The sequence below is a fragment of the Elephantulus edwardii genome, unplaced genomic scaffold (genome assembly GCF_000299155.1).
Source record: "Elephantulus edwardii isolate Elephantulus edwardi_28Jun2011 unplaced genomic scaffold, EleEdw1.0 scaffold00266, whole genome shotgun sequence".
NCBI classification, from domain to species: domain Eukaryota; kingdom Metazoa; phylum Chordata; class Mammalia; order Macroscelidea; family Macroscelididae; genus Elephantulus; species Elephantulus edwardii.
The window spans coordinates 1,227,884-1,249,746 of record NW_006400016.1 but is presented as its reverse complement, the minus strand read 5'-3'; the positions used below and the strand labels follow the sequence as shown (position 1 = coordinate 1,249,746).

At 49.1% G+C, this 21,863-nt stretch overlaps 1 protein-coding gene across 1 annotated transcript; it reads right to left on the bottom strand.

Annotated features, from left to right (window-relative positions):
- Positions 1–240: 240 nt before the first annotated feature.
- Positions 241–15,014, bottom strand: ATP4A (ATPase, H+/K+ exchanging, alpha polypeptide). The gene is made up of 22 exons (XM_006899676.1): positions 15,006–15,014; positions 14,777–14,914; positions 14,609–14,668; positions 13,777–13,980; positions 12,548–12,661; positions 12,060–12,312; positions 11,539–11,807; positions 9,952–10,150; positions 9,367–9,476; positions 9,153–9,287; positions 8,567–8,759; positions 7,799–7,974; positions 5,000–5,136; positions 4,764–4,914; positions 4,515–4,683; positions 4,269–4,423; positions 3,281–3,404; positions 2,819–2,964; positions 1,051–1,184; positions 611–712; positions 426–517; positions 241–269 (listed from the first exon to the last, which is right to left on the bottom strand). The coding sequence occupies exons 1-22, from the start codon at positions 15,012–15,014 to the stop codon at positions 241–243; spliced, it is 3,099 nt and encodes a 1,032-aa protein (XP_006899738.1).
- Positions 15,015–21,863: the final 6,849 nt, after the last annotated feature.

Here is a 21,863-nt window from a genome sequence, read left to right as displayed (position 1 = left end):
TCCCACCACCTTACTGGCAAGGTTGTACTCAGACCAGCAGACAGGGCTGGGCCATGGAGGCTCATGGACAGAGAGGAGGGTCCCCCCAAGGTTGAGGAGCCATGTACTGCAGAAGTAGACACAGAAGCTGCTCCCTAGGACTCTTGATGGTTCACACATTGAGGTGATTGTCCACAAAGGTTCCAGAAACCCTGCCCCCACCTGGCTGTGATGGAAACGGGTATGAAGATGGTGATCCCTCTAATAATAGAGTTCCTGATCCCACCAGCCTGAGAGAGAGCGAGAGGAAAGGAGACTCAGTGCTGGTCACGGTTTGGGGGACGCTGGGCACCTAGGGCTTAGAGGTGGTCTGTCTTGGAGGATCAGAGGATGGGGCAGCTGCCATTGAGAGCATTTCAGCTTCTTACCCCAACCCCCATACTTACTTCCTGGGCAACAACGAACTCCAAGTTTCCGCAGCTCATCATAGACAAAGATGAGGAGGCCAAAGGGCATGGGGACCAGCCACCACTGGTATCTGCAGGAACAGGGGTGGTAGCAAGGCGAGGGCTTCCCCCAGGTCTCTGTCCCACAGCCCCGACTTCTCCATCTTCACCTCATCACCCCTTACCGGATAGGCATGAAGTTGAAGATGTTGGGCATTCCAGGGCAGTAGCAGAGGAAACAGCCAATGCAGACTTGGAACACGATGGCAATCACCAGGATCTTATTCCTACAGTGGGACAGGGTACGTCAGGCCCAGGATAAAGCCAGGCCATCAGAAGCTGGGGATCAAATGGAAATCTGGGCAGGGCTTAAAATAAGTCAGGGGCAGGTGGCATGTTCTGAACATTGACTGGAGTAGCCTCCGTCTACCAGTGAATGCCTGCTCTTGTCAGCATGACGCCTTAAGTTGATGAGACGCAAAGGAACCTGCTGGGCATGTGGAGGAGATAGCCACTGAGTGATGAGAGTTTTGTGCCAGTGTTTGCTGGTTGCACTCAGCCCCACTCGGGTCTGTGAGGGTTGGAATCAGGGAAGGCAGGGTAGGGCCAGGGCAGGTGAGCACACCTGAAGAAGCCCTGCTGGAAGGCAGAAAGGCGGCGTGTCTTGCGGATAAGGACGTCTGCTATCTGGCACATCTCAATGCTGATGAAAAACACGGTGTAGCAGGTGTACTGCTGGTATAGGCGCTGCCCAAATGTCTGTGGGACCAAGAGGGAACAAAAGCGTCATGAGCCTAGACAGGGCTTTTGTTTTAGAGCCAAGAAGTGCTCCTTTCCTCACATCAGAGGTTGGAGTAGAGAAGAGGAAGGATGTAGGCCAGCCAAATTTGTGGGACACTAGAAAGGAACATTAGAAAGATCTCAGGGAAGCAGAGTTTGTGGGACAGAGCCTGGGCCAAACCATTTTCACAATGAAAGGTGGTTAGGTGCCATTAAGCTGACTCCAACTCGAGACCTATAAACAACAGATCAAAACCTTGCTGTGTACCCTGTGCCAACCTCACAATCTCTGCCAAGCTCAAACCCACAGTTGCAGTCACTGTGCCAGTCCTCCTTACTCAGGGTCTTCCTGTCTTTTGCTGATCCTCCACCTTCTCAAGCACGATGTCCTTGTCCTGACAACATGCCCAAAATATGTGAGATGAATCTCCCAGACTCAACCCAAAAGCACACAGTTCAAGTTCACCAGCTGTTCTGCAGAAGAATGATGGGCGGTCTCTTCCAGTGCAATTTACTGCCTCTGAAAATCCACCAGAGAGTCCATTTTGACTCCACAGTACACAGTAACAACTCTTAAGAAGCTTGGGCAAAGCGGATTGGAATGTTAAGGATTTGTCAAGTCTGGAGGGGTCAGGGGCCACGTAGGTGACACAGCCTCATTAGGTGGACCTTTGGGGAAATAGGACACATGACCCATTTAAGGTGGCAGCTACCAGTCAACCTATTTTCAACAAACTTTTCTTACGTGCTAATTGTTTGAGGACACTATGCTCCAGGAGAACCAGTTAGTTTACCAGGTACCCTCTCACTTAATCCCCCACCCAAGAGCCCTCAGCCCCTACTAAGATACTCCGATTCCCCTAAAGTCTGTGTTTTAAGACTGCCAAGCTTCACTCCAAGGCTCTGGGGAATAAAGCCTTCTAGAATTCTTTGTATTTCCCTAGTGCCTTGCTCAGTCCCGAGGCCCAGCCTTCCAAACTCTGTGATCTGGCCCCCGTTGACTCTGGAAGTTTCACCAATACTGGCTCACATTTCAAACAAGTTCCCAGGTGATGGTGATACTGCCAGTAAAATCACAGGGAGAAGTTTTTCCCAGGCCCAAGAAGCAAGAGAGGTTTGCCCTTAGACATACTTGTGGGCAGTTTGGTACTGAAGTCTGTGTTCTTACCCACCAAAGTTAAAGTGTTCAAGGGGAACATTTGATACTGTCGGTAATGGTATAGGCAGACAAGCCTCTCTGCTCTAAATATCATCACAGACTGTCACATGAAATACTTTCTGAGGGATGCTGTAAGGAAAGTGACAGAACAGGGTCTGGCTCCACACTTGAGGGAACATCTTACTGGCAGGGTGGGGAGAGGACCCATCCATCCTCAGCAGTGATCATTAGAAGCGTAAGTTTATTAGGGTTAGGATTAAGGTTAGGGTTAGGGTAAAAAAAAGCTGACGTTTGGAAATGGAGACATTGGTGGGAAAGGCCCCTCATCCCAGAACCAACAGAGGGCTGGCAGGAAATCTGCATGTTTAGGACTCTGGCTCCATGCAGTTAGTTACACGTGGAGGAGCAAGGTCCTGGGCATGAGAAAATCAGGATGGAGGGGGCAGTGGCTCACCCACTCCTGGCCATAGCTGTCTTGTAAATCTTGGAGGTGGTGATCCTCCCACTGTGGCCGCAGTCCCACACACAGCAGTGGAAACCAGCCCTCCTGTGCCATGGCTGTGAAGTAGTCCGTGAAGCCTGCAAAGGACTGGATAGCCCCTAGGATAGAGATACAGTGACATGAGGAAAGAGATCAGGGACATGGGAAGGCAAGAATGCAGAGTCATTGACACACAAGAGAGGCAGCTAAAGATACAGATGAGGATACAGAGATGGGGGGAGAGAGGCAAAGATCCCAAGAGTCTGATATGGACACTTTGAAGTTCAAAGATGGGGAGAGAACCCAACAAGAGAGCAAGGCAATGGCCCAGGGCCAGTGCGGGCAGACACTCTAAGAGCCAAAGTCCAGACCAGAGCTGCCAGGGCAGGCAACAGCCCGCTGGACCCCCCCCCCCTCCTGTTCAACAGCACTTACCAATCTGGAAATAGGAGTATGCAGCCAGGGGCTCGTTGACCAATCTGTCACGCTTTGGGTTCCGTGGCCGGAGATGCATGATATCACTCTCCGCCTTCTCATAAGCCAGAGATACAGATGGGAACTGGCCAAGGGTAAGAGGAAGATCTCTGGCTGAGAGTTTGCTGAGTCTCCTGTCCCCTGCGCTCTGGAGCTCCCCAGAGGGCAAGGTAGGGACTGCAATTACAGGGCAGGACCTGCAGTGACCACAGTATCACACATGCACCGCCTCAGTTTGGACTTGGACTGGCCCGTCAGGAGTGTTGGCATTGTCTAGTCCCACATCTGTATGCACATCTCTCCTGGTGCCCATCTCCATCAAAATGTCTTATTTTCTCTGTGTCCCATCATGTTTACTTTGAGCGTACCCTGGTCTCAGCTTCTCTAGTTCCTTGTCACTATCTATCTCTCTAGGTCCTTTACTCCCTTTGTTTCTTTGTCCCTGGCTCTATCTCTCCCCAGGACCCTGCCTTTGTGTGTATGTCTGTACCCTGTGTCTCCTTTTGTCATTTCCCTATCTCTCTGTATCTCTGTCTTTTGTCTCTGGGTCCCTGTGTTCTCCTCCCACCTCCCTCATCTAAGTTTCATAAAATTTCTCCCCCAGATTCTCACCTGGCCACGCTCAGTGCCGTGCCAAGTGTAGTGGCTGCTTCTGTGGCTTGCTTCTGTCTCTTCCATCTGTCTTGGTTTCGGGCTAAGTGTGTTTGCTTAGGGATCTATCTATCAGTGATCCAGATTTGGCCAGAAATTTGTTAGGCAGTACTCTGCATCTTTGTGTCCATTGGTTTGTCTGTACCTATTGGCCTGCCCATCTCTGTGTCTGCCTGGTTGGCTCTTGGTGTATGCCTTGCCTGCATTGTTTTGAGTCCAAGTGTGCTCGTGGCAGAGTCCCTCTATGGACACGTCTGTGGGGACAATGTGGATGGGGACATTGGGGCGGTGGACTCACTATGTCTGTGCAGAGCTCGATGAAGAGGATGGTGATGCACCCAAGAGGTAGGGGCACACTGACGGTGATGTAGATGAGGTAGGGTGTCAGCTCCGGAATGTTCTTGGTCAGCGTGTAGGCGATGGACTTCTTCAGGTTGTCGAAGATCAGGCGGCCTGTGGGGGATGCAGCAGGCACTTCAGCCTCCTCACAAGCAGCTTCCCCCCGCCCCCACACCGCCTGCCCACCTCCCTGCCCAGCCCGAACCCTGCTCCACGCCCGTCACAATGGAGGCAAAGTTGTCATCCAGGAGGATCATGTCAGCTGCATTTTTGGCAGCATCTGAGCCGGCAATGCCCATGGCCACACCAATGTCTGCCTTCTTCAGGGCTGGGGAGTCATTCACACCATCGCCTGTCACTGCCACAATGGCACCCTGCAGGGAGAGGGGGCAGGTGGGCAGTAGATGGCCAGCCCTGGTCACCCAGCTGCCCACCCTCATCATTAGGTGCATACCAGTCGCTGGCAGCTCTCCACAATCACCAGCTTCTGCTGGGGACTAGTGCGGGCAAACACCATCTCGGGGTGGGTACGCAGAGCCTCAACCAGCTCTGATGGGTCCATGTCCTTCAGCTGCATGCCATTGATCACGCAGGCACGGGCATCCCTGGAGAGAGCATGGGAGGATCTCACTTGGGCCTCAGTCATCTTGGGGCATGAGTGGACTATGGGGAGAGCTGAGGGAGGCTTACTTCCGATTAACCTGATCCACGGGCACTCGGAGGCGGGCAGCAATGTCCTCCACTGTCTCGCTGCCTTCTGAGATGATGCCCACACTGGCTGCAATGGCCTTGGCTGTGATGGGGTGGTCACCTGTTACCATGATCACCTGTGGAGGCAATCAAGAGACTTAATCCCTTCAGGTCAACCCAGTTTTCATCTGTAGACAGCTGATCATATACTCATTCACTTGGTCAACCAGTCATGACCACCTGAATGTTAGGGCCGCAGCAGGGACCAGACAGAAGTCTCAGTGGAGCTAGCATTCTGGTGGAGGAGAAAGAAAATAAGCATAAGAAACGAATGATGCCTACTCCTTACTTATTGACAATCTCTGACATTTGTATTTACAATGTTGTTTCTAGGTGCTGTCAAGCTGACCACTCACAGCAACCCCAAACCTTGCCCTCTCCCACACCATCCTCTCCATCTCAGCTTTACTCAATCCCATTGCTGTAGTCACTGTCAGTCCATCTCATTGCAAGTCTTTCTCTCATTTGCTGTCCCTCTACCTTTCCAAGCATGATGTCCTTCTTCAAGGACATGCCCAAAGTATGTAAGACATAGCTTCACCATACTTGCCTCCAAGGAACACTCTGGCTGTACTTTCTCCAAGACTTATCTGTTTGTTATTTTGGCAGCCCAACACCGCAAATCAAAGGCATTGGTTCTTCTACTTTCATCCTTAGCCAATATCCAGCTTTCTGATGCATTAGAAGTAATTGGAAAATCTATCCATTTCAGGCACGCATGACATGTCTGGCAGTAAACAAATGCAAGATGAGAGTAATGCTGGCCGACACAGCTAAGATTGATTTTGTCAACTGAGTTGAGTCATGATCCTCAGTGGTTTGCCAGTTATTACATAATACTGATTTTTCATGTAACAGCCTGGTCTTTGGAAGTCAGCCATGCCAGGAAATGAGGAGTGCACGTGTGTGTGGCATGTTGCTGTTACTGTTGATAGCTGCTATCCGGTGGTCCCTGACTGACAGAGAATCCAGACACAATGGTCTTCTGTCCTCCTCACGATATGTTTCATATTGAACTGTTATGACATGTAGGGCTTTTAATGATTTTGAAAGAAGGTCTCCAGGCATTTTTTTTCCCTAATCCATTTTAGTCTCAACATACCATCAAAATCTGCTCAACATTATAGCAATTTACAGACTCTCACTACATACAGATGGTGCCCATGAGGTTCACTGGCCAAAAATGGAACCTGGATTTCCTGCATCAAAATTCAAACTCAATGTCATCAAGCCAGACCTGACTCATAGCCAGCTCTCCAGCGAGTGGCTGTAAATCATATGGGAAGAGATTGTCTTTCTCTAATGGAGCAGTTAGTGGGTTCAAACTGCCCACCTTTGGATTGGCAATGCAACTTCCTATCCACTAGACCACCAGAGGCCTCCTGTGTAGGAGATGAGAATTCTACTACTGAATGCCTAGTGTTCCCATGTAATACATAAAAAAAGAACAAGTACTAAGGAAAAGAATACAGCTGGGTAAGGAGAATAGCAAGTTAAGGGTAATGGAAGTAAAGGGTCCATTTTAAGGCCACTACGAGTGAGAACTGAATGACAGTGGGTTAGTGTTAGTTTAGGGAAGTCCTCACTGAAAAGTGACACTTGATAAAGACCTGAAAAAGGTGAGGGGGCTGGACCTGTGAAAACCTAGGGGAAGAGAGCAGCAGAGACAGGCAATGTGACATGTCTCAACTGTTGGAAGAAGAGCATGGAAGGATGTCCAGAGAGGAGAGCCCATAAGGTGAGGTGGAATGAGGGGTCAGTGATAAGCTTAGGAGGGCAAGGCCCAGGCCTTCCAAGGTTTTATTTATATTGTCTTTAGGGAACCACTTTGCCTCCCATCCCTGGGCAACTGGTTGAAGTGAGGTCCCTCTTGATTAGCTAAGTGAACCCCAACCCCAAACTCACTGCCATTGAGTCAATTCCAACTGATGCCATTTCCCTATAGAGTTCCCAAGTTAGAAACCTTTACGGAAGCAGACTGCCACATCCTTGTTCTGTGGGAAACTGCTGGTTAGTGGCTGAGAGCTTTAAACACTGAGCCACCAGGGCTCCTAAATCAAGCCAATCAAGGTAGTCCATCATCCCAGCCACAGCGATTGGTTCAAAGTTAGATGTTGTTATTATGTGCCGTCAAGTCGCTTGTGACTCATAGCGACCTTATGTACAACAGCTCTGAATCCTGCGCTATCCTGAGCCAATCTTATTGTCTCCGACACACCTACCTCATTACCCCAGCCACTGAGTCAATCCATCTCATCGAGGGTCTTCCCCTCTTAAGCTGTCCCTCTGCCCTCCCAAGCATCATGTCCTTGTCAAAGGACTGGTCACTCCTTGCAACATGCCCAGAGTATGTCAGATGAAGCTTCAGAATCATTGACTCCAAGGAGCAGCCTGGTTTGTAACCCAATTTGGAGGTGTTACAAAAGAAGCACTCTCTGAAGGTTAGCTAAACAGAGAGGATATAATTTAGAGCTTCTGAGGTATTTTCTTTGCTCCTAAAATTAAGATATTACTTGAGAGTAAAGCCTGTACTAGAAAGTACAGCTGAGACATTAATAAAAGGCCAGATTGCTCAGGAAATGATGTGGAGTTCCTGGATCCAGCTATGTCTGAATCTTCCTCAGACTTTTTCTGTTTCATGAACCACTCCTTTTTTTGTTCAAGTCAGTTTCTATTACCACGTCTCTCCTGCCTAGTCACTTCACCCTCACCATCACCTGACTGCTCCTGGTGGCATACCCGGATGCCTGCCGTGCGGCACTTGAGCACTGCATCAGGGACAGTGGCACGGGGTGGGTCTATCATGGATACGAGTCCCGCAAAGCAGAGACCGCTAACTGGAAAGTTCATGGCCTCCACATCAAAGGCATAGCCAGGTGGGTAGTCCTTCTCATTCAGGTAGAGCTGGCAGAAGCCTAGACGGGAAATAGCAAATCAGAAAGGAGTCCTAGGAGAACCCTTCCCAGATAGTTGTTAGGTGCTGTCAATTTGGAACTGTTGTAAACAGCACAGGAGAAGATTGCCCATCTTTCTCCCAAGAAGCACCTGGTTGGCAGCACAAGTCCTTACCCCCTAAGCCACAAGAAGGGTGAATGAAATCTCAAACCTTTCATTCACATTGTCTAATTCCATCCTCTTTCAAGTAAAGTGAGGGACCCAGGTGTCTGCCTTCCAGTGACAAGGTAGAAATTAGGGTAAACTTCCCTAAGAGCCAGGACCAAAACTGAGAAAGGTCAGGAGTCAAGAAAAGGATGAAAAAAGCCAAACTGAGAAGGCCAAAGAGTCAAGATGAGAATTCTCAAAAGTAGTGTTGAGGCGAGGGCTGGGAGTAATGACAAGATGACAAGGTAGCAACAGGATAGGTTAAGGTTCAGGGTAGGAATTGAGAGTAGCCAGAGTGAGAACTGAGATAGAGAAAGTCTAGGGTGTGTTTGCACTGGGGTACCCAGGGTCCAAGAAAGTCGATGGGTGTTCTGTGAGCTGCCTCCACCCTGGCAGGGGTCTCACCAAGCACGCGTTCACCCAGGCCTCCCAGGCTGAGATAGGCAGTCTGAAAGGCATCGCGCCATTGCTCGTCCAGCGGCAGCTCCTGGCCCTTGATGAGGATGGAGCTACAGCGCTCCAGCACGCGCTCCGGAGCGCCCTTCATCACCAGCACGTGCCTCGGATCCCGTGGGTCCTCCAGGGTGTGGATGGACAGCTGGAGGCGGGGAGGGCGCGAGGAGGCGGGCGGGGCTGAGTGTGGGGGCGTGTTCAGGCGAGTTAGGCGCGGGGCTGACAGGGGCCTGTCTAGAAATTGGTGGGCGGATCGGGGGTGGGCTGTAGGTGTGGAGGGTCGGGAAGTTGGAGGGGCTGAACGTGTTTAGAGGTTGGTGGGCGGGCTAGGGCTTGGGCTGGCTGTGGACGTAGCCTGTCCATCAACGGGATTTAGCAGTGACGAAGGCGGGGTTTGGAAGAATCCGGGATTGAGGGTGAGTGGAGATGTGAAGATAGGTGCTGAAGATAGCCCTCAGCTGGTTTTGAATGGGGTCTCGGCGGAAGGCGAGACCCAGCCCGGCCGGGGCCGGCCTCAGGGAGGCAATGGGCTACACACCTGAAACTTGTTGGTGGAGTTGAAGGGGATCTCGCAGACTTTGGGGAATCGCTCGCGGTACCCCATGGCGTTGCCCAGGGTCAGCTCGGAAAACTTGAGCAGCGCTGTTTCGGATGCGTCCCCGATCACTATGCGCTGAGAACAGGGACCAATGTCAGGAGCGAACGCGGCCTCCCTGGCTCCCGGGATCACGCAGAGGACCCCCTGCTCTCACCTTGGGCACCGGCACCGCGTCCTGGCCCGACTTGAAAGTGGCACGGTTGCACAGGGTGAGCACTCGGCACAACGCCCGCCACGTCTCTGAAGACTGGTCAAATGTCTGTCCTGGAGGCCAGATGTGAGGCAGGAGAGGGGATTCCCTACGGCTCCAGGCCCTGGGCGGAGTCTTCCCCTAGATCTACGTCAGTGTCCCCTTGTCATACCCAAGATCCAACCCCCTCCTCATACTAGGAATGGAACCTTCTCACCAGACCCAATATAGAGTCCCCTGTGTGACCAATACTAGGTTCCTCTCAGACCTGAGTCCCCAGGAGAGCAGGCGCAGGAGGGGAATGCCCTCTGGGAGGTGGAATGATTCGGTGACTAGGGCAATCGGGATGAGTGTGTCAGAGACAATGAGATTGGCAAAGGACAGAGCAGAGTTTAGAGCTGTTGTACATACATAGGTCGCTATGAGTCGCAAGCGACTCGACAGCACATCACAACAACAACCCTAACCCCAGAGCGCCCTTCTAGGTCTCCACCTACCAAAGAACTTAGATCCTCCCTGCCCGGCGGCTGACCCCTCAAGCCCCCACACCTGACTGGTCTTCTGTGGTATCTGCTGTGTGGATGTGGTTGTCAAACCACAGATGAGACACGGTCATGCGGTTCTGAGTGAGGGTCCCTGTCTTGTCAGAGCAGATCACTGAGGTTGAGCCCAGGGTCTCCACTGCCTCCAGGTTCTTGACTACACAGTTCTTGCTGGCAAGGCGCTTGGCTGTCAGGGACAGGCAGACCTGGAGAGGGCACAAACACATGTCTGGCCCAACTGTTGCTTCCAATCCCACTTCCCTCTTAGGGCATTCAAGAACCCTTTGTTTTTATGTACCATGGAGTCAACTGACTCATAGCTGACACTCAGCAAATTTTCAAAAGCAGTAAATGGCACAGGAGGAAATTGCCCACCTTTCTCAAGTGGAGAAGCTGGTGGATTTGAACTGAATGCTTTTGAGTTGGTAGCATAGCTCCTTACCATCGAGCCACTTTATTTAGCCACAATTCTACAAGTGCAGCGTTCTTCTGAAAAAGCCTGAGTCTTCTCACCAAGTCATTGCTTTCTGCCTGGTATGCTTTCCTCAGTCTGCTCATAGGCTGCTCTCTGAGCTGTCCCAACTGATTTCTCTTAATTGAATCAAGATGAGAAAATATGTCTCTGGGTGTACCTTGGACTAGATACTGACAGTTCAGGGCCAGTGTCATGCTGGCTGCCCACATTGGTCTCAACCTCTTCTGTTAAGTTGTTTTTGTTATGTGCTATCAAGTCGCCTTCGACTCTTAGTGACCCTATGTACATTAGCCCTGAACCCTGCCCTATCCTGAGCTAAACTCATCATCTCAACAAACCTAATCCCATTTCTCCAGTCATTGAGTCAATTTCATCCTGGATCCTCCTCTCCTGGACTATCCCTCCACCCTTCCAAGAATAATGTCCCTCTTCAAGGACTAGTCCCTCCTGGCCAAGTGCCCAAAGTATGTGAGACAGAGCTTCAAAATCCTTGCCTCCAGGGAGCAGCCTGGTTTGACCCTCTCCAAGACAGACCTGTTTGCTCTCCTGGCAGTTCACAGTATGTTCAACACTCTTCTCCAGTACCACAACTCATAGGCATTGATGCTCCTTCTAACATCTTTATTCATTGTCTAGCTCTCAGATGCATAGCAAGTAATTGCGAAGATTATGGCCTGGATCAGGCGCACCTTAGTCTCCAGACTGACTTTATTGTTCTTCAGTATTCTAGAGTGGTCCCTGACAGCTGACTTTCCCAATGCATTTTGTCTTTTGATTTCCTGACTACTGGAGGCTCTGCCTATTCATTTCTGAATCCGCAATGCCTAGCACAGCCCACAACCAAGTGTAGATGCCTTGGAGAATATTTATTGGATGGATGGATGGATGGATGGATGGATGGATGGATGGATAAGTGGAGATGGTGGTTGTTATTATGTGCTGTTGAGTTACCTGCAACTCTTAGCAACCCTATGTGCAATAGCTCTGAACTCTTTGGGTGAGTGGATGAGTAGTGAGATTGACAGATGGAGCCCAGATGAATGACCAAACAAGTGGTCAAAACTCTCAACTTCCCACAATTCCCCACACCCTTCTCCCTCTTCTGCTTTCTCAACTCACTGTAACAGTAGCCAACAACCCCTCAGGCACATAGGCAACGACGATAGCCATGAAGAAGACCATGGCCCGCAGGAAGGTGTAGCCAATGCACATGGCCACCACAAAAAAGGTAGCTCCAAAGAGGATGGCCAGGCCGGCGATGATATCCACAAAATGTTCAATCTCAATAGCAATGGGTGTCTTTTCATTTTCCACTCCTGAGGCCAGTGATGCAATACGCCCAATGATGGTGCGATCACCTGTGTTCACCACCAGGCCCTGGGCTGTGCCTGCAATGGAACGAAGATAGTAGCACAGAACAGGGTGGGAAGCAATGGGGGCCTGCATCAGACATGTGAACAGAAGGAGGGGGGTGCAGGGGAAGGCAGTTGACCCAAGGAGGAGGGTAGCAATGAAGGGACTCAGCAGTGGTAGTAATGTGGGGTGAAGAAGCATGTTAGAGTATAGCCATAGGAGAACCAGTGGGAGAGGGTGATGTGATTTATCAGCAATGGGAATTTGGACGCAGAGGCCTCACAAACCCTCAAGACACATGGTAGAGAAGAAGGCGATGTTGCGGGTCTCCAGGGGACTGTCATGTGTACACTCAGGTGAACGGGTCTGTGGCTCCGACTCTCCTGTCAGTGAGGAGTTGTCCACCTTGCAGCCCTGGGCCGCCAGGATGCGGATGTCAGCTGGCACGCGGTCCCCACCTTTCATTTCCACCAGGTCGCCTACCACTAGCTGGTCTGCGTTGATCTGGAACTTGTCTCCATCTCGGATCACAGTCGCTTGCTATAGGGGGCCAGGGGGCACTGAAGTTTAGGGGAGATTGCTAAATGTCATAGAAGTGTGGAGAAATGGAAAGATGGGGAGAAGGGGGCCATGGGAGAGTTGAAAATCTACAGGGAAGGTGGAGAGTCTACCGGGAGAGACGGAGTCAATGGATGAAGGGCGGGTTGATTCTGATGGGAAAATAGGACCCCAGAGAGAGAAGTTGAAGGACCTGCCTGGGTTGGCTGGGACCTACCTGGGGTACAAGGTTTTTGAAGCTGGCGATAATGTTGGTGCTTTTAAACTCCTGATAGTAACCAAAACAGCCAGTGACCACCACTACAGCGATGAGGGCTATTGCCAAGTACAGCTGGGAGGAGAAGAGGAAGCAGGAGTTATACATGACATAGGAGCTGGACATGTCCCTTGGTCACTTGATGTTCTCTGGCTCCCTCCAGGGTATTTTCCTTCTGACCTATGCCCCACTTTGCGACCTATGCACTTTACCCTGTGGCCTGTGCCCCTTTTCTCCACTGTCTTTCTATCCTCCTATGTTCTATCCCTGTGTTCTCTATATCTTGTGTTCCCATATCTCCTTATCCCTATATCCTCTTGCCCTTGAATCCTAAATCTCCCATGTTGGGTCCCACATCATCAAGTACCTTGGCTTTAATGTGTTCTCTTTTCCCTCGTCCCCATGTCTCTCATTCCCATGCCCACTGCTCTGTATCTCCTAAAGTCCTCTGTTCCTTGCACTCCAAGTTTTATATTCTCTTTCCTTTAATCTCATGCCATCTTTTGCGCTCCCTTCCAGTGCTCTATAGTTCCTGTGTCTTTGCATTTCCCTCTCAGGGAGATTGTGGGCTTTCGATTGCCTGCTCCATGTCTTCTGTTCTTCTTGAGCAACATTCTCATGTCTCAGATGTCAAGTCCCTCTGCACAATAGCTCCTTATGTCCCAGCCTACGTTCAATATCCAGCATCATAAGAGGACCCGCTCTCGTTCTCCTGTTACTTTCTGATCCCTCTCATACCTCCAATATCCCTTAATTCTTTACCTCCACCTGCCCCATGTCTCTCCATTTCCACATATATGGCTTATATCTCCCATTTCCTGGGCCTTGAGTCCCATGTCCTTTGTGTCCTTTGTGTCCCTCATGTCCTCATGTTCCATGTCCCAGTGCTGAGTTCCATCTTCCTCTGTAATCTTTGTTGGTTCTATATCTTTATGTCCTTTCTCAAATCCTATGTCATAAATATTGCAACTACTGATCCTTATGACCCCATCCTATGTGCCCCCATATCAGAAGCTCATTCTCAGTGTCCTCTGTACTTCTTATGACCTAAGTGTCCTTGGGTATGTCCCATATCTCAGTTTCCTCTGTCCCCCACGCCCATATCTTAGGATGACACTTCCAAGGCTTTACATCCTTACACTCTCTTCCTCTTGAGTACCCCCCCACACCAAATCACACATGCCACTTACATTGTCATCAGTAGTTAGGTCACCCTCACTGGCCTGGATGGCAAAGGCAATGAGGCAGATGGCTGCAGCCACCCACATGAGACACTGCAGACCACCTGCCAGTTGTCGTGCAAACTTGACGTACTCCGGGGTGCCCCGCGGTGGCCTTAGCGCATTGGGCCCGTCCCTCAGCAGCAGTTCAGCTGCCACGCTTGCAGACAGGCCCTGGGCACAGAAGGGCAGGGATTATGGTGGGTTCTACCTGGGTGTTCCTCTCACCAAAGACCCTTCATGGGAATAGAGTAGGTCACCCCTCTGTCACTGTCTCTTTTTCTCATTCTACCTCTCCATCTCTCTCCTTCATTTCTCTCCCATCTGTCTGTTCCTCCCCCTTTCTCCCTCCTTTGTCTTTCTGTCTTTCTTTTCCTGTCATTCCTCTGCCCCAGTTTCTTTCTGTTCCCAGGCCAGGGAAGCCCTGGTGACTTAGTAGTAAGGGCTTGCACTGCCAACCCAAAGACTGGTTCAAATCCACCAGTTGTTACAGAGGAGAAAGATGGGCAATCTCCTCCCCTGGGACTTATGACCTCCAGAGACTTGCTAGACAATAAGCTATGAGTCAGTTCTAAATCGTCAGTACACAGCAACAACCACTTGTTGCCTCTGTCTCTGCCTCTTTCTTTTCATCTGCCTTTCTTATTGTGGTTTTGACCTTTTCTTCCTAATGCCTTTTCTCCCTCAACTCTGATCATCTCTCTTAGTCGCCATTTCCCTTACATGAACACCTGTCTGTGTATTTGTGTGTTTCTCTCTCTCCTTCTCTCCTGCCCTGCCCCTGCCCCTGCCCTCTGCTCACCTTGATGGCACTGGTCTGGTACTTCTGCTCCAGTTCCGCCACTGACAGCTGGTGATCATTCTGTATGGTGAGCAGCAGGAACTCACTCTTTGGGTCTCACCAGCCACCCCCCACCTCCCATTACCCAGTCGCCACTCAGCCCTGCTGGCTCCCCCGCCTTGTGCTCACAATCTCCATCTCCTTCTTCATGTTCTCCAACTTCTCCTTTTTCTTGCCTCCACCACTAGCCTTCTTCTTGCTCATCTTGGCCGTCATGTCCCCACCAGGGCCCTTACCCAGCTCCACTGAGTATAGCTCATAATTATCCTGGAGGGCAGGCAAGGTGGCAGGAAGGCTTCAGATCCCACTGAAGCCCCCACTCTCACCCTCCAATCCCAATCCCCACTCCACTCACCACCTTCCCCATGGTGCCTGGTGTAGCTGCCCTCTCTGTCTAGACAGACCTTGAGCCTGGAAGGGCTCTGATATACCCAGAGAGGGAGAGGTGGAGCAGAGCCAGCCTGATTATGGTTGATTACAGGGCTCCTTAGGATGACCTTCGAATCTAGGTGGTTAAGCATTCCTTACTCTCTGCCCCAGTGTGTCCAGACCCCACAGAGCTCCCCTTTGTCTTGCTGCTAAAACCACTGACCCACCAGGTATCCACGAAAAGCACGATAATAGGAATAACAAACTTGGGATACTTATTGTGTGCTAGGCACTGAGCCGAGGGCTTGCTCGTATCAGCTTATTTAGCCTCAGTGTCCTGGTGCAAACTCTGTTGTGTCACCATCTTGGTCCCTCATGGTCCTATTGGGTGTCACCATCATGAGCCTACCACAGACAAGGCGCAGGACCTGGTGGTGAACATGAGTGACAGCACCACAATGCGGTGCAAGGCATCAGGGTAGAAAATGAAAACCCTTTAGAGTGGAAATTATCCTCTCCCTCTCTTTACAAGTGGGGAAGCTGAGGTAGAGTAAGGTTTAAGTAATTTGCCCTCAGCCCCAGGTGAGGAATTGATAGAATTGAGATGCAAAGTATATAGGCTAAGAGTGTCCACTCTTTTCTTTTTTTGGTGAGAAAACTTTATATTTAGAATTAGTCAGCTGGACTCAGCTTAGATGGTCTCAAATTTGTTGGCAACATCCAAAGCATCATAGTCAGGAGCAAGTGGAAGATATGCCACCTTCTCTCCATCAAACCTAATTAGGGTGTTGATCTTGGCCACATCAATATCATAGAGTTTCTTTAAAGCGTGTTTGATTTGGTGCATGTTGGCCTTGACATCCACAATGAGCACAAGTATGTTGCTGTCTTCTTCATGGTTGACTCAGTGGTCGGGGAGACTTGATGACAGCATAGTGTTCAAGTTTGTTTCTCCTGGGGGCGTCCTTCCTGGGGTATAAGGGCTGCCTTCGGAGTCTCAGTGTCTTGGGCCACCAGAAGATGGGTGACATGTGGATCTTCTTTGTGGCCACGGCTGCCCTTCAGGACTGCATTCTTGGCCTGTAACACCTTTGCTTCCTTCTTCATTTTCGGTGCCATCTTCATAAAAAGAGAGACTGTCTCTTAAATCATGTAGTGTGTGCCCTGTTGACTCAAGAAGGAGAAAGTTCATGACTGTTCCTATGCTGACTGGTGGTCACTGGGTGTTTCCTTTGTGCTGCACTCTGTTCTGTGTACTTAATTCATTGTTTGACTAGCTCCTCACAACAGCTGTGTAAAATTATGTTATCTAATTGGCCCCATTGTACAGATTCGACACCAAGGCACAGAGAAGCTTGGACTAAGAACTAAGGTTATGATAGAAAAGCATCAGATAAAGGATTTGTCCATATTTAACCCCAGAGCCCAGGGTTATAACAATAAATAAAGATGACAGAAGAAAAATTGATGCTTTTGAGTTGTGGTGTCGGAGAAGAGTACTGAATATCCCATAGACTTCCAAAAGAACAAACAAAATGTCTTGGAGAAAATGGAACCAGGGTGCTTCTTAGAGGCAAGGATGGTGAAACTTCATCTCAAGTACTTTGAGTATGTTGTTAGGAGGGGCCAATTACTGGAAAAAGACTTTGTGCTTGGAAAGGTGGAGGGTTCATGAAAGAGAGGAAGACCCTCAGTGAGATGGATTGACACAGTGACTCAGTGGGCTCCAGTCTTTCAGGGATGGCACAGGATATGGCAGGTTCAGAACTCTTGTTCATAAGGTTGCTAGGAGTCATAGTCAACTCAAGGGCACCTAACAACAGCAACAACACATGAAAAGCCCAAATGTTACAACAGGAGGATGAAGTACGTGCCAGGTTGGGCACACCTGAGGCCTCACCAGTCCTTGCACAAACCCCTGTAGCAGCAGCACATCATTCCCATTACCCAGAAAGTGAATCTGAGACCCAGAGGGTTTCAAGGAGGGTGTAAGAGGGTTCCAGCATAGCTCTTTCAGTCACCTTGACCTTCTCAAGGAAACTGAGGTCCTGACTTGAGCTTGGTGCCAGGACTGAGGTCTGGAGAACCCTCCTATATACCCCAGGCAGGGACTTTTGTGGGAAGAATGTCAGGGTCCTTTGACCTCATGAAGTGGGTGTGTCTCCTGGGGTGCCTGCAGGTGTATCCGATAAGATAATTGCCTTGGTGATACCCTTCTCCCTGGACCAGGTCACCTGGGAAAGTCAAAGCTGTTGGGGTCCCCACGCTCCTCCAGGTTAACCATCCTCACTTGCTACAGAAACTCAAGAGAGGGGGCAGCTCTTACAGTGAGTCTACTTAAGCACTGGTTGGGCCTTGTTCCTCTGAGCTGTGTGCAAAAGACCTTGTAGTGTTCTCTCCCAAGCAGTACAAACTCTGCAGTCGTGCCTGGAGTTACCAAGGACCTGCAGGATATGGCTTCAATCACCTCTCCTGTTCCATTTCCACTGGCACTTGCCTTACTATGTTTCGTTGAGGCCAAGCATATTCTTCAGGGTCTTTGCACATGCAATCCCTTCTGCTTTACTGCAAGTACCCACTCACTTCCTTTCTCACCTTCTTTGAGTGTTTCTCAAATTTTATCTCTTCTGAGAGGCTTCTCTGTAATACTGCACCTCCACTGGGACCCTTCCCCTTACCTTTGTTTATTCACAACTATTACCCCAACTGAAGAATATCTAGGTGGTTTAATTCCACAGCCTAGCTTTTTAACCACTATATATATATATATATATTATTTAGGGAGCTCTGGTGGTCTAGTGACAAGGAACTGCACTGCCAATCTGAAGGCACATGGTTGAAATCCACCAGCTGCTCCAGGCGAGAAAGATGGTCAGTCAACTCGCTTGTGATTTACAGCCTCTGGAAACCTGCTGGAGGGCCAGCTGTGGATTGATTCTGACTCAATGGTGCATAACAACATAATCCTGACTGCCTTGACGACACAGTGGTTAAGGCATTTGGCTGGTAACTAAAAGGTCAATGGTTACCTGCCAGACACTGTGGAAGGTAGATGTGGCAGTCTGCTCCCATAAAGGTTTGTTGTAGTTGTTATATGCTGTTGGGTCACTTGAGACTCGTAGGAACCCTGTGTACAACAGCTCTGAACTCTGCTCTATTCTGAGCCAACCTTCTCGTCTCTGATACACCTGCCTCCATTACTCCAGCCACTAAGTCAATCTATCTCATCCAGGGTCTTTCTCTTTTTTAAAATTTTTTTTATTCATTTTAATGAAAGTTTACAGAGAATTGGGGTTTCCATTCATTCACTGCTGCAATTTTCTCCCTGTCCACCCCCACCCCCCCATTCACTCCTCTCTTTGAAGAGTAAAAGAAAAATTCTTTCATTGTTGTACAATCCCTCCCCCCCCAAGTCCACTCCACTGTGTAGCCTTCGTTCTAGACTCCTGTCATGACAACAATACCTAATCATTTATCCCTTTTAAACAGTTCTCTCCCTCATCTGTTTCAATGCAGTATACATTATTTATCTCCTCTTTCTCAGTCTTCCTTCAACCCCAATATCAGTTCCTTTTTTACCACAGTGGCACTATGCAGTATTTGTCCTTTTGCCACTGAGATATTTCACTCAACATAATGTCCTCCAGGATGATATTTCATCAATTCCTTGTTTTTCAATGCAGCACAGTATTCTATTTTGTGAATATACTAGAGCTTCTCTATCCATTTGTTTGTTGATGGGCACTTGGGTTGTTTCTTTGCTATTGTGAACAAAGCCACAATAAACATGGGTGTGCATATATCTGCTTGGATGGCAGTTATGGTTTCTTTAGGATATATTCCCAGCACTGGAATTGCTAGGTCAAATGGTATTTCTATTTGCAACTTTTTGAGAAACCGCCATACAGCTTTCCACCGTGGTTGCAGCATTTTACACTCCCACCAACAGTGAACTAGGGTTCCAGGTTCTCCACAACCTCGCCAGCATTTGATGTTTGCTGGTCTTCCTCTTTTGTGCTGTCCCTCCACATTTCCAAACATGAGGTCTCCTCAAAGGACTGATCCCTCCTTGTAACATGTCCAAAGTATTTCAGATGAAGCTTCAAAATCCTTGCCTCCAAGTAACAGCCTAGTTACACTCTCTCCAGGACAAACCTATTTGTTCTCCTAGCATTCCATGGTGTATTCAGTACTCTTCTTCAGCACTACAGCCATAAAGATTTGCAGTCTCAGAAATTCTGTAGGGCAATTCTACTGTATCCTATAGCATCACTCCAAGTAGGAATCAGACTCCCTGGCATTAGGTGTATGAGACCCAACAGCCAACACTTAGAGAGTTCTGGTGGCTTAGTGGTAAGACATTGTGCTGCCAATCCAAAAGCAAGTAGTTATAATCCCCCCGCTGTTCCAAGGGGGGGGGGAGAGGAATGGGCAGTCTCCTCCTGTGCAATTTACAGCCTCAGAAAACCTCAAGAGTCAGCAGACAACTTTTACTTTAAAGTAAAGAGAATAGTTCTGGGAACAGAGAAATGAGATAAATGGAAATGAACAACTGGAACAGAAGTCATGAGATGTCCCCACATTGCGGAGAATGTAACCAATGTGGACAACTCCGTGTAGAAATTGTTGAGCAGGATCTTGTGTTAGAACAGACTCACTGCTTACTCTCCAGCAGGTTTTCAGATGCTGTAAATCACGTGGGAGAAGGCTGCTCATTTTTCTCACTCAAAGCAGCTGGCGGATTCAAACCTGGCCTGCTTTTGGGTTGGCAGCACAACTCCTTACACTAAGCCACCAGGGCTCCCTTAAGAGATCAAATGGAAAATATATACATTAAAAAGAGAGAAATAAAAGCCAGATGATTATTCTTTTTTCTAACAGAGTACAAACTAACAAATAGATGGTCAATATCACATGGGATTTAAAGGGGAATTTGAATAAGAGTCTCTGGTAATGTCATACACCCTTAGGGACTCACATTTCCTTAGAAGGCCTGATAACATCAGACTCCTAGCTTTCCCCTCTTCCTCTCATGCACCACTGTCCTGTTTCATGCTTTGGAGTTCGGTTCACCTTCTGTTTTTCAACATCATTTCAGAACCTTGGCATATGCTGTTCCATTTGCTTAAGACCCCCACTCTGCCTCTATCCTCATTTCTACTGTTCCTTGACTTTTCATTCAGCTTAGATGTCCCTCTCTTCAGGAAATCTGGGCCTACCCACCAAGGTGGCTTTGGTATTATCTATGGTCCCGCCATAAGTCCTTAGGCTTCTGCCATCACAGCCCTGAATAGTCTCATTTGATGACATTTCATCTACCTCTATGGACTTTACAAGGACCAGACCCAGGATGTCTCAGTCACCCCTGTGTGCCCTGCCTGGCCAAGCCCAGGGCCACCTCAGACCAGCCTGAGAGTGTTTGCTGAGTAAAAGAACTCATTGTGACTCTTGGTATGTGTTTGCTTCTCTCTGATAAGATAGGGGCTTCAGAAATGACCTTCACCTCCCAAGCAAATTACCCTCCTCTTACTTACCCCTAGACCCTGGAAAAAGGAATAAGGGGTTAAGAGGTCAAGGACCTCATTCAAGCCAGGAATGGGAACAGGGGGGCAGGGAGTATCTGGCCTCCCAGGCTGGCAGAACTGGCAGGCAGGTGCCCTGGATTCCGTTCCTCTCCAGATAGGGGAAGGTCAGCCATCCTGGGCCTAGGTGTTGAAGCTTCTCTGTCCTTAAGAAATTGCCAGAGTACCATTGCTGGGTTCTTTAAGTCATATCCAGAAATTAGTTCTCCTCCTTCTCCCTTCCCACTCTGCTCCAGCCTCCATCCCTTCCTACCCAGATTATCACAATTGTGTCTTTCTGATCTCTCTGCTTCCCGCACTGCCCCACAGCCTGTTCTCTTTTTTTAAAATAATTTTAATGAGCATTTACAGAGATTTTGGATTTCCATTCATTCATTGCTGCACTTCTCTCCCCAACGATCCCTCCTGTTCTTCTCTTGAAGCTGGGGGAGCCTGTGAACACCTGGTCAGGTGCGGCCCTTCTGGCTCAGAGCCCTCCTGAGGCTCTGCCTCACCTTGTACAAAAGCCATGTCCTCAGCTTGACCTCCCAGACCCTAGTCATCCTGCTTTGTCACTTCCTTGACCTCGCTCTCTCCCAGTCTCCCCCTTGCCCACTCAATTCCAGCTACTTTTGTCTCAAGATATTTACATGTGCTGTTTTCTCTTCCTGAGAGGCTCTTCCCCCAGGAATTTGCATGGTTCCCTCTCTCCATTCAAGTTTTCATTCAAATGTTGTCTCCCAGTGAGGCTTCCCTGAGCAGCTGAATGCAAGTTGTGACACACTGTCACCCTCTAGCACTCCTCACTGTATTACTCTCCTTGTTTTTCTCCTGTCACCTTCTAACAAACTATATAAATTTTCTTTCCTACTGGGTTTATTAAACAAAGGCCAGATGAGTTGTGGGAAGATATCAAGAGTATCGTCCATGAAGAATGCAAAAGTCATTATAAAGAAGGAAAAGAAGAAAAGACCAAAATAGATGTCATAAGAGACTCTGAATACTACACTTGAGTGCCGAGAAACCAAAGCAAAGAAAAAAAAAATCAAGAAGTTAAGGAGTTGAATAGAAGATTTCAAAGGGCAGCTCAGGTGTTGTGGTTGTTGTTGTTGTTGTTATGTGCCGTCGAGTCGCCTGCGACTCATAGCGACCCCATGTACAACAGCCCTAAACTCCGCTCTGTCCTGTGCGAATCACACTGTCTCTGACGCTCCCATCCCAATTATCCCAGTCACTGAATCAATCCACCTCATAGAGGGCCTTCCTCTCCTGCGCTGTCCCTCCAC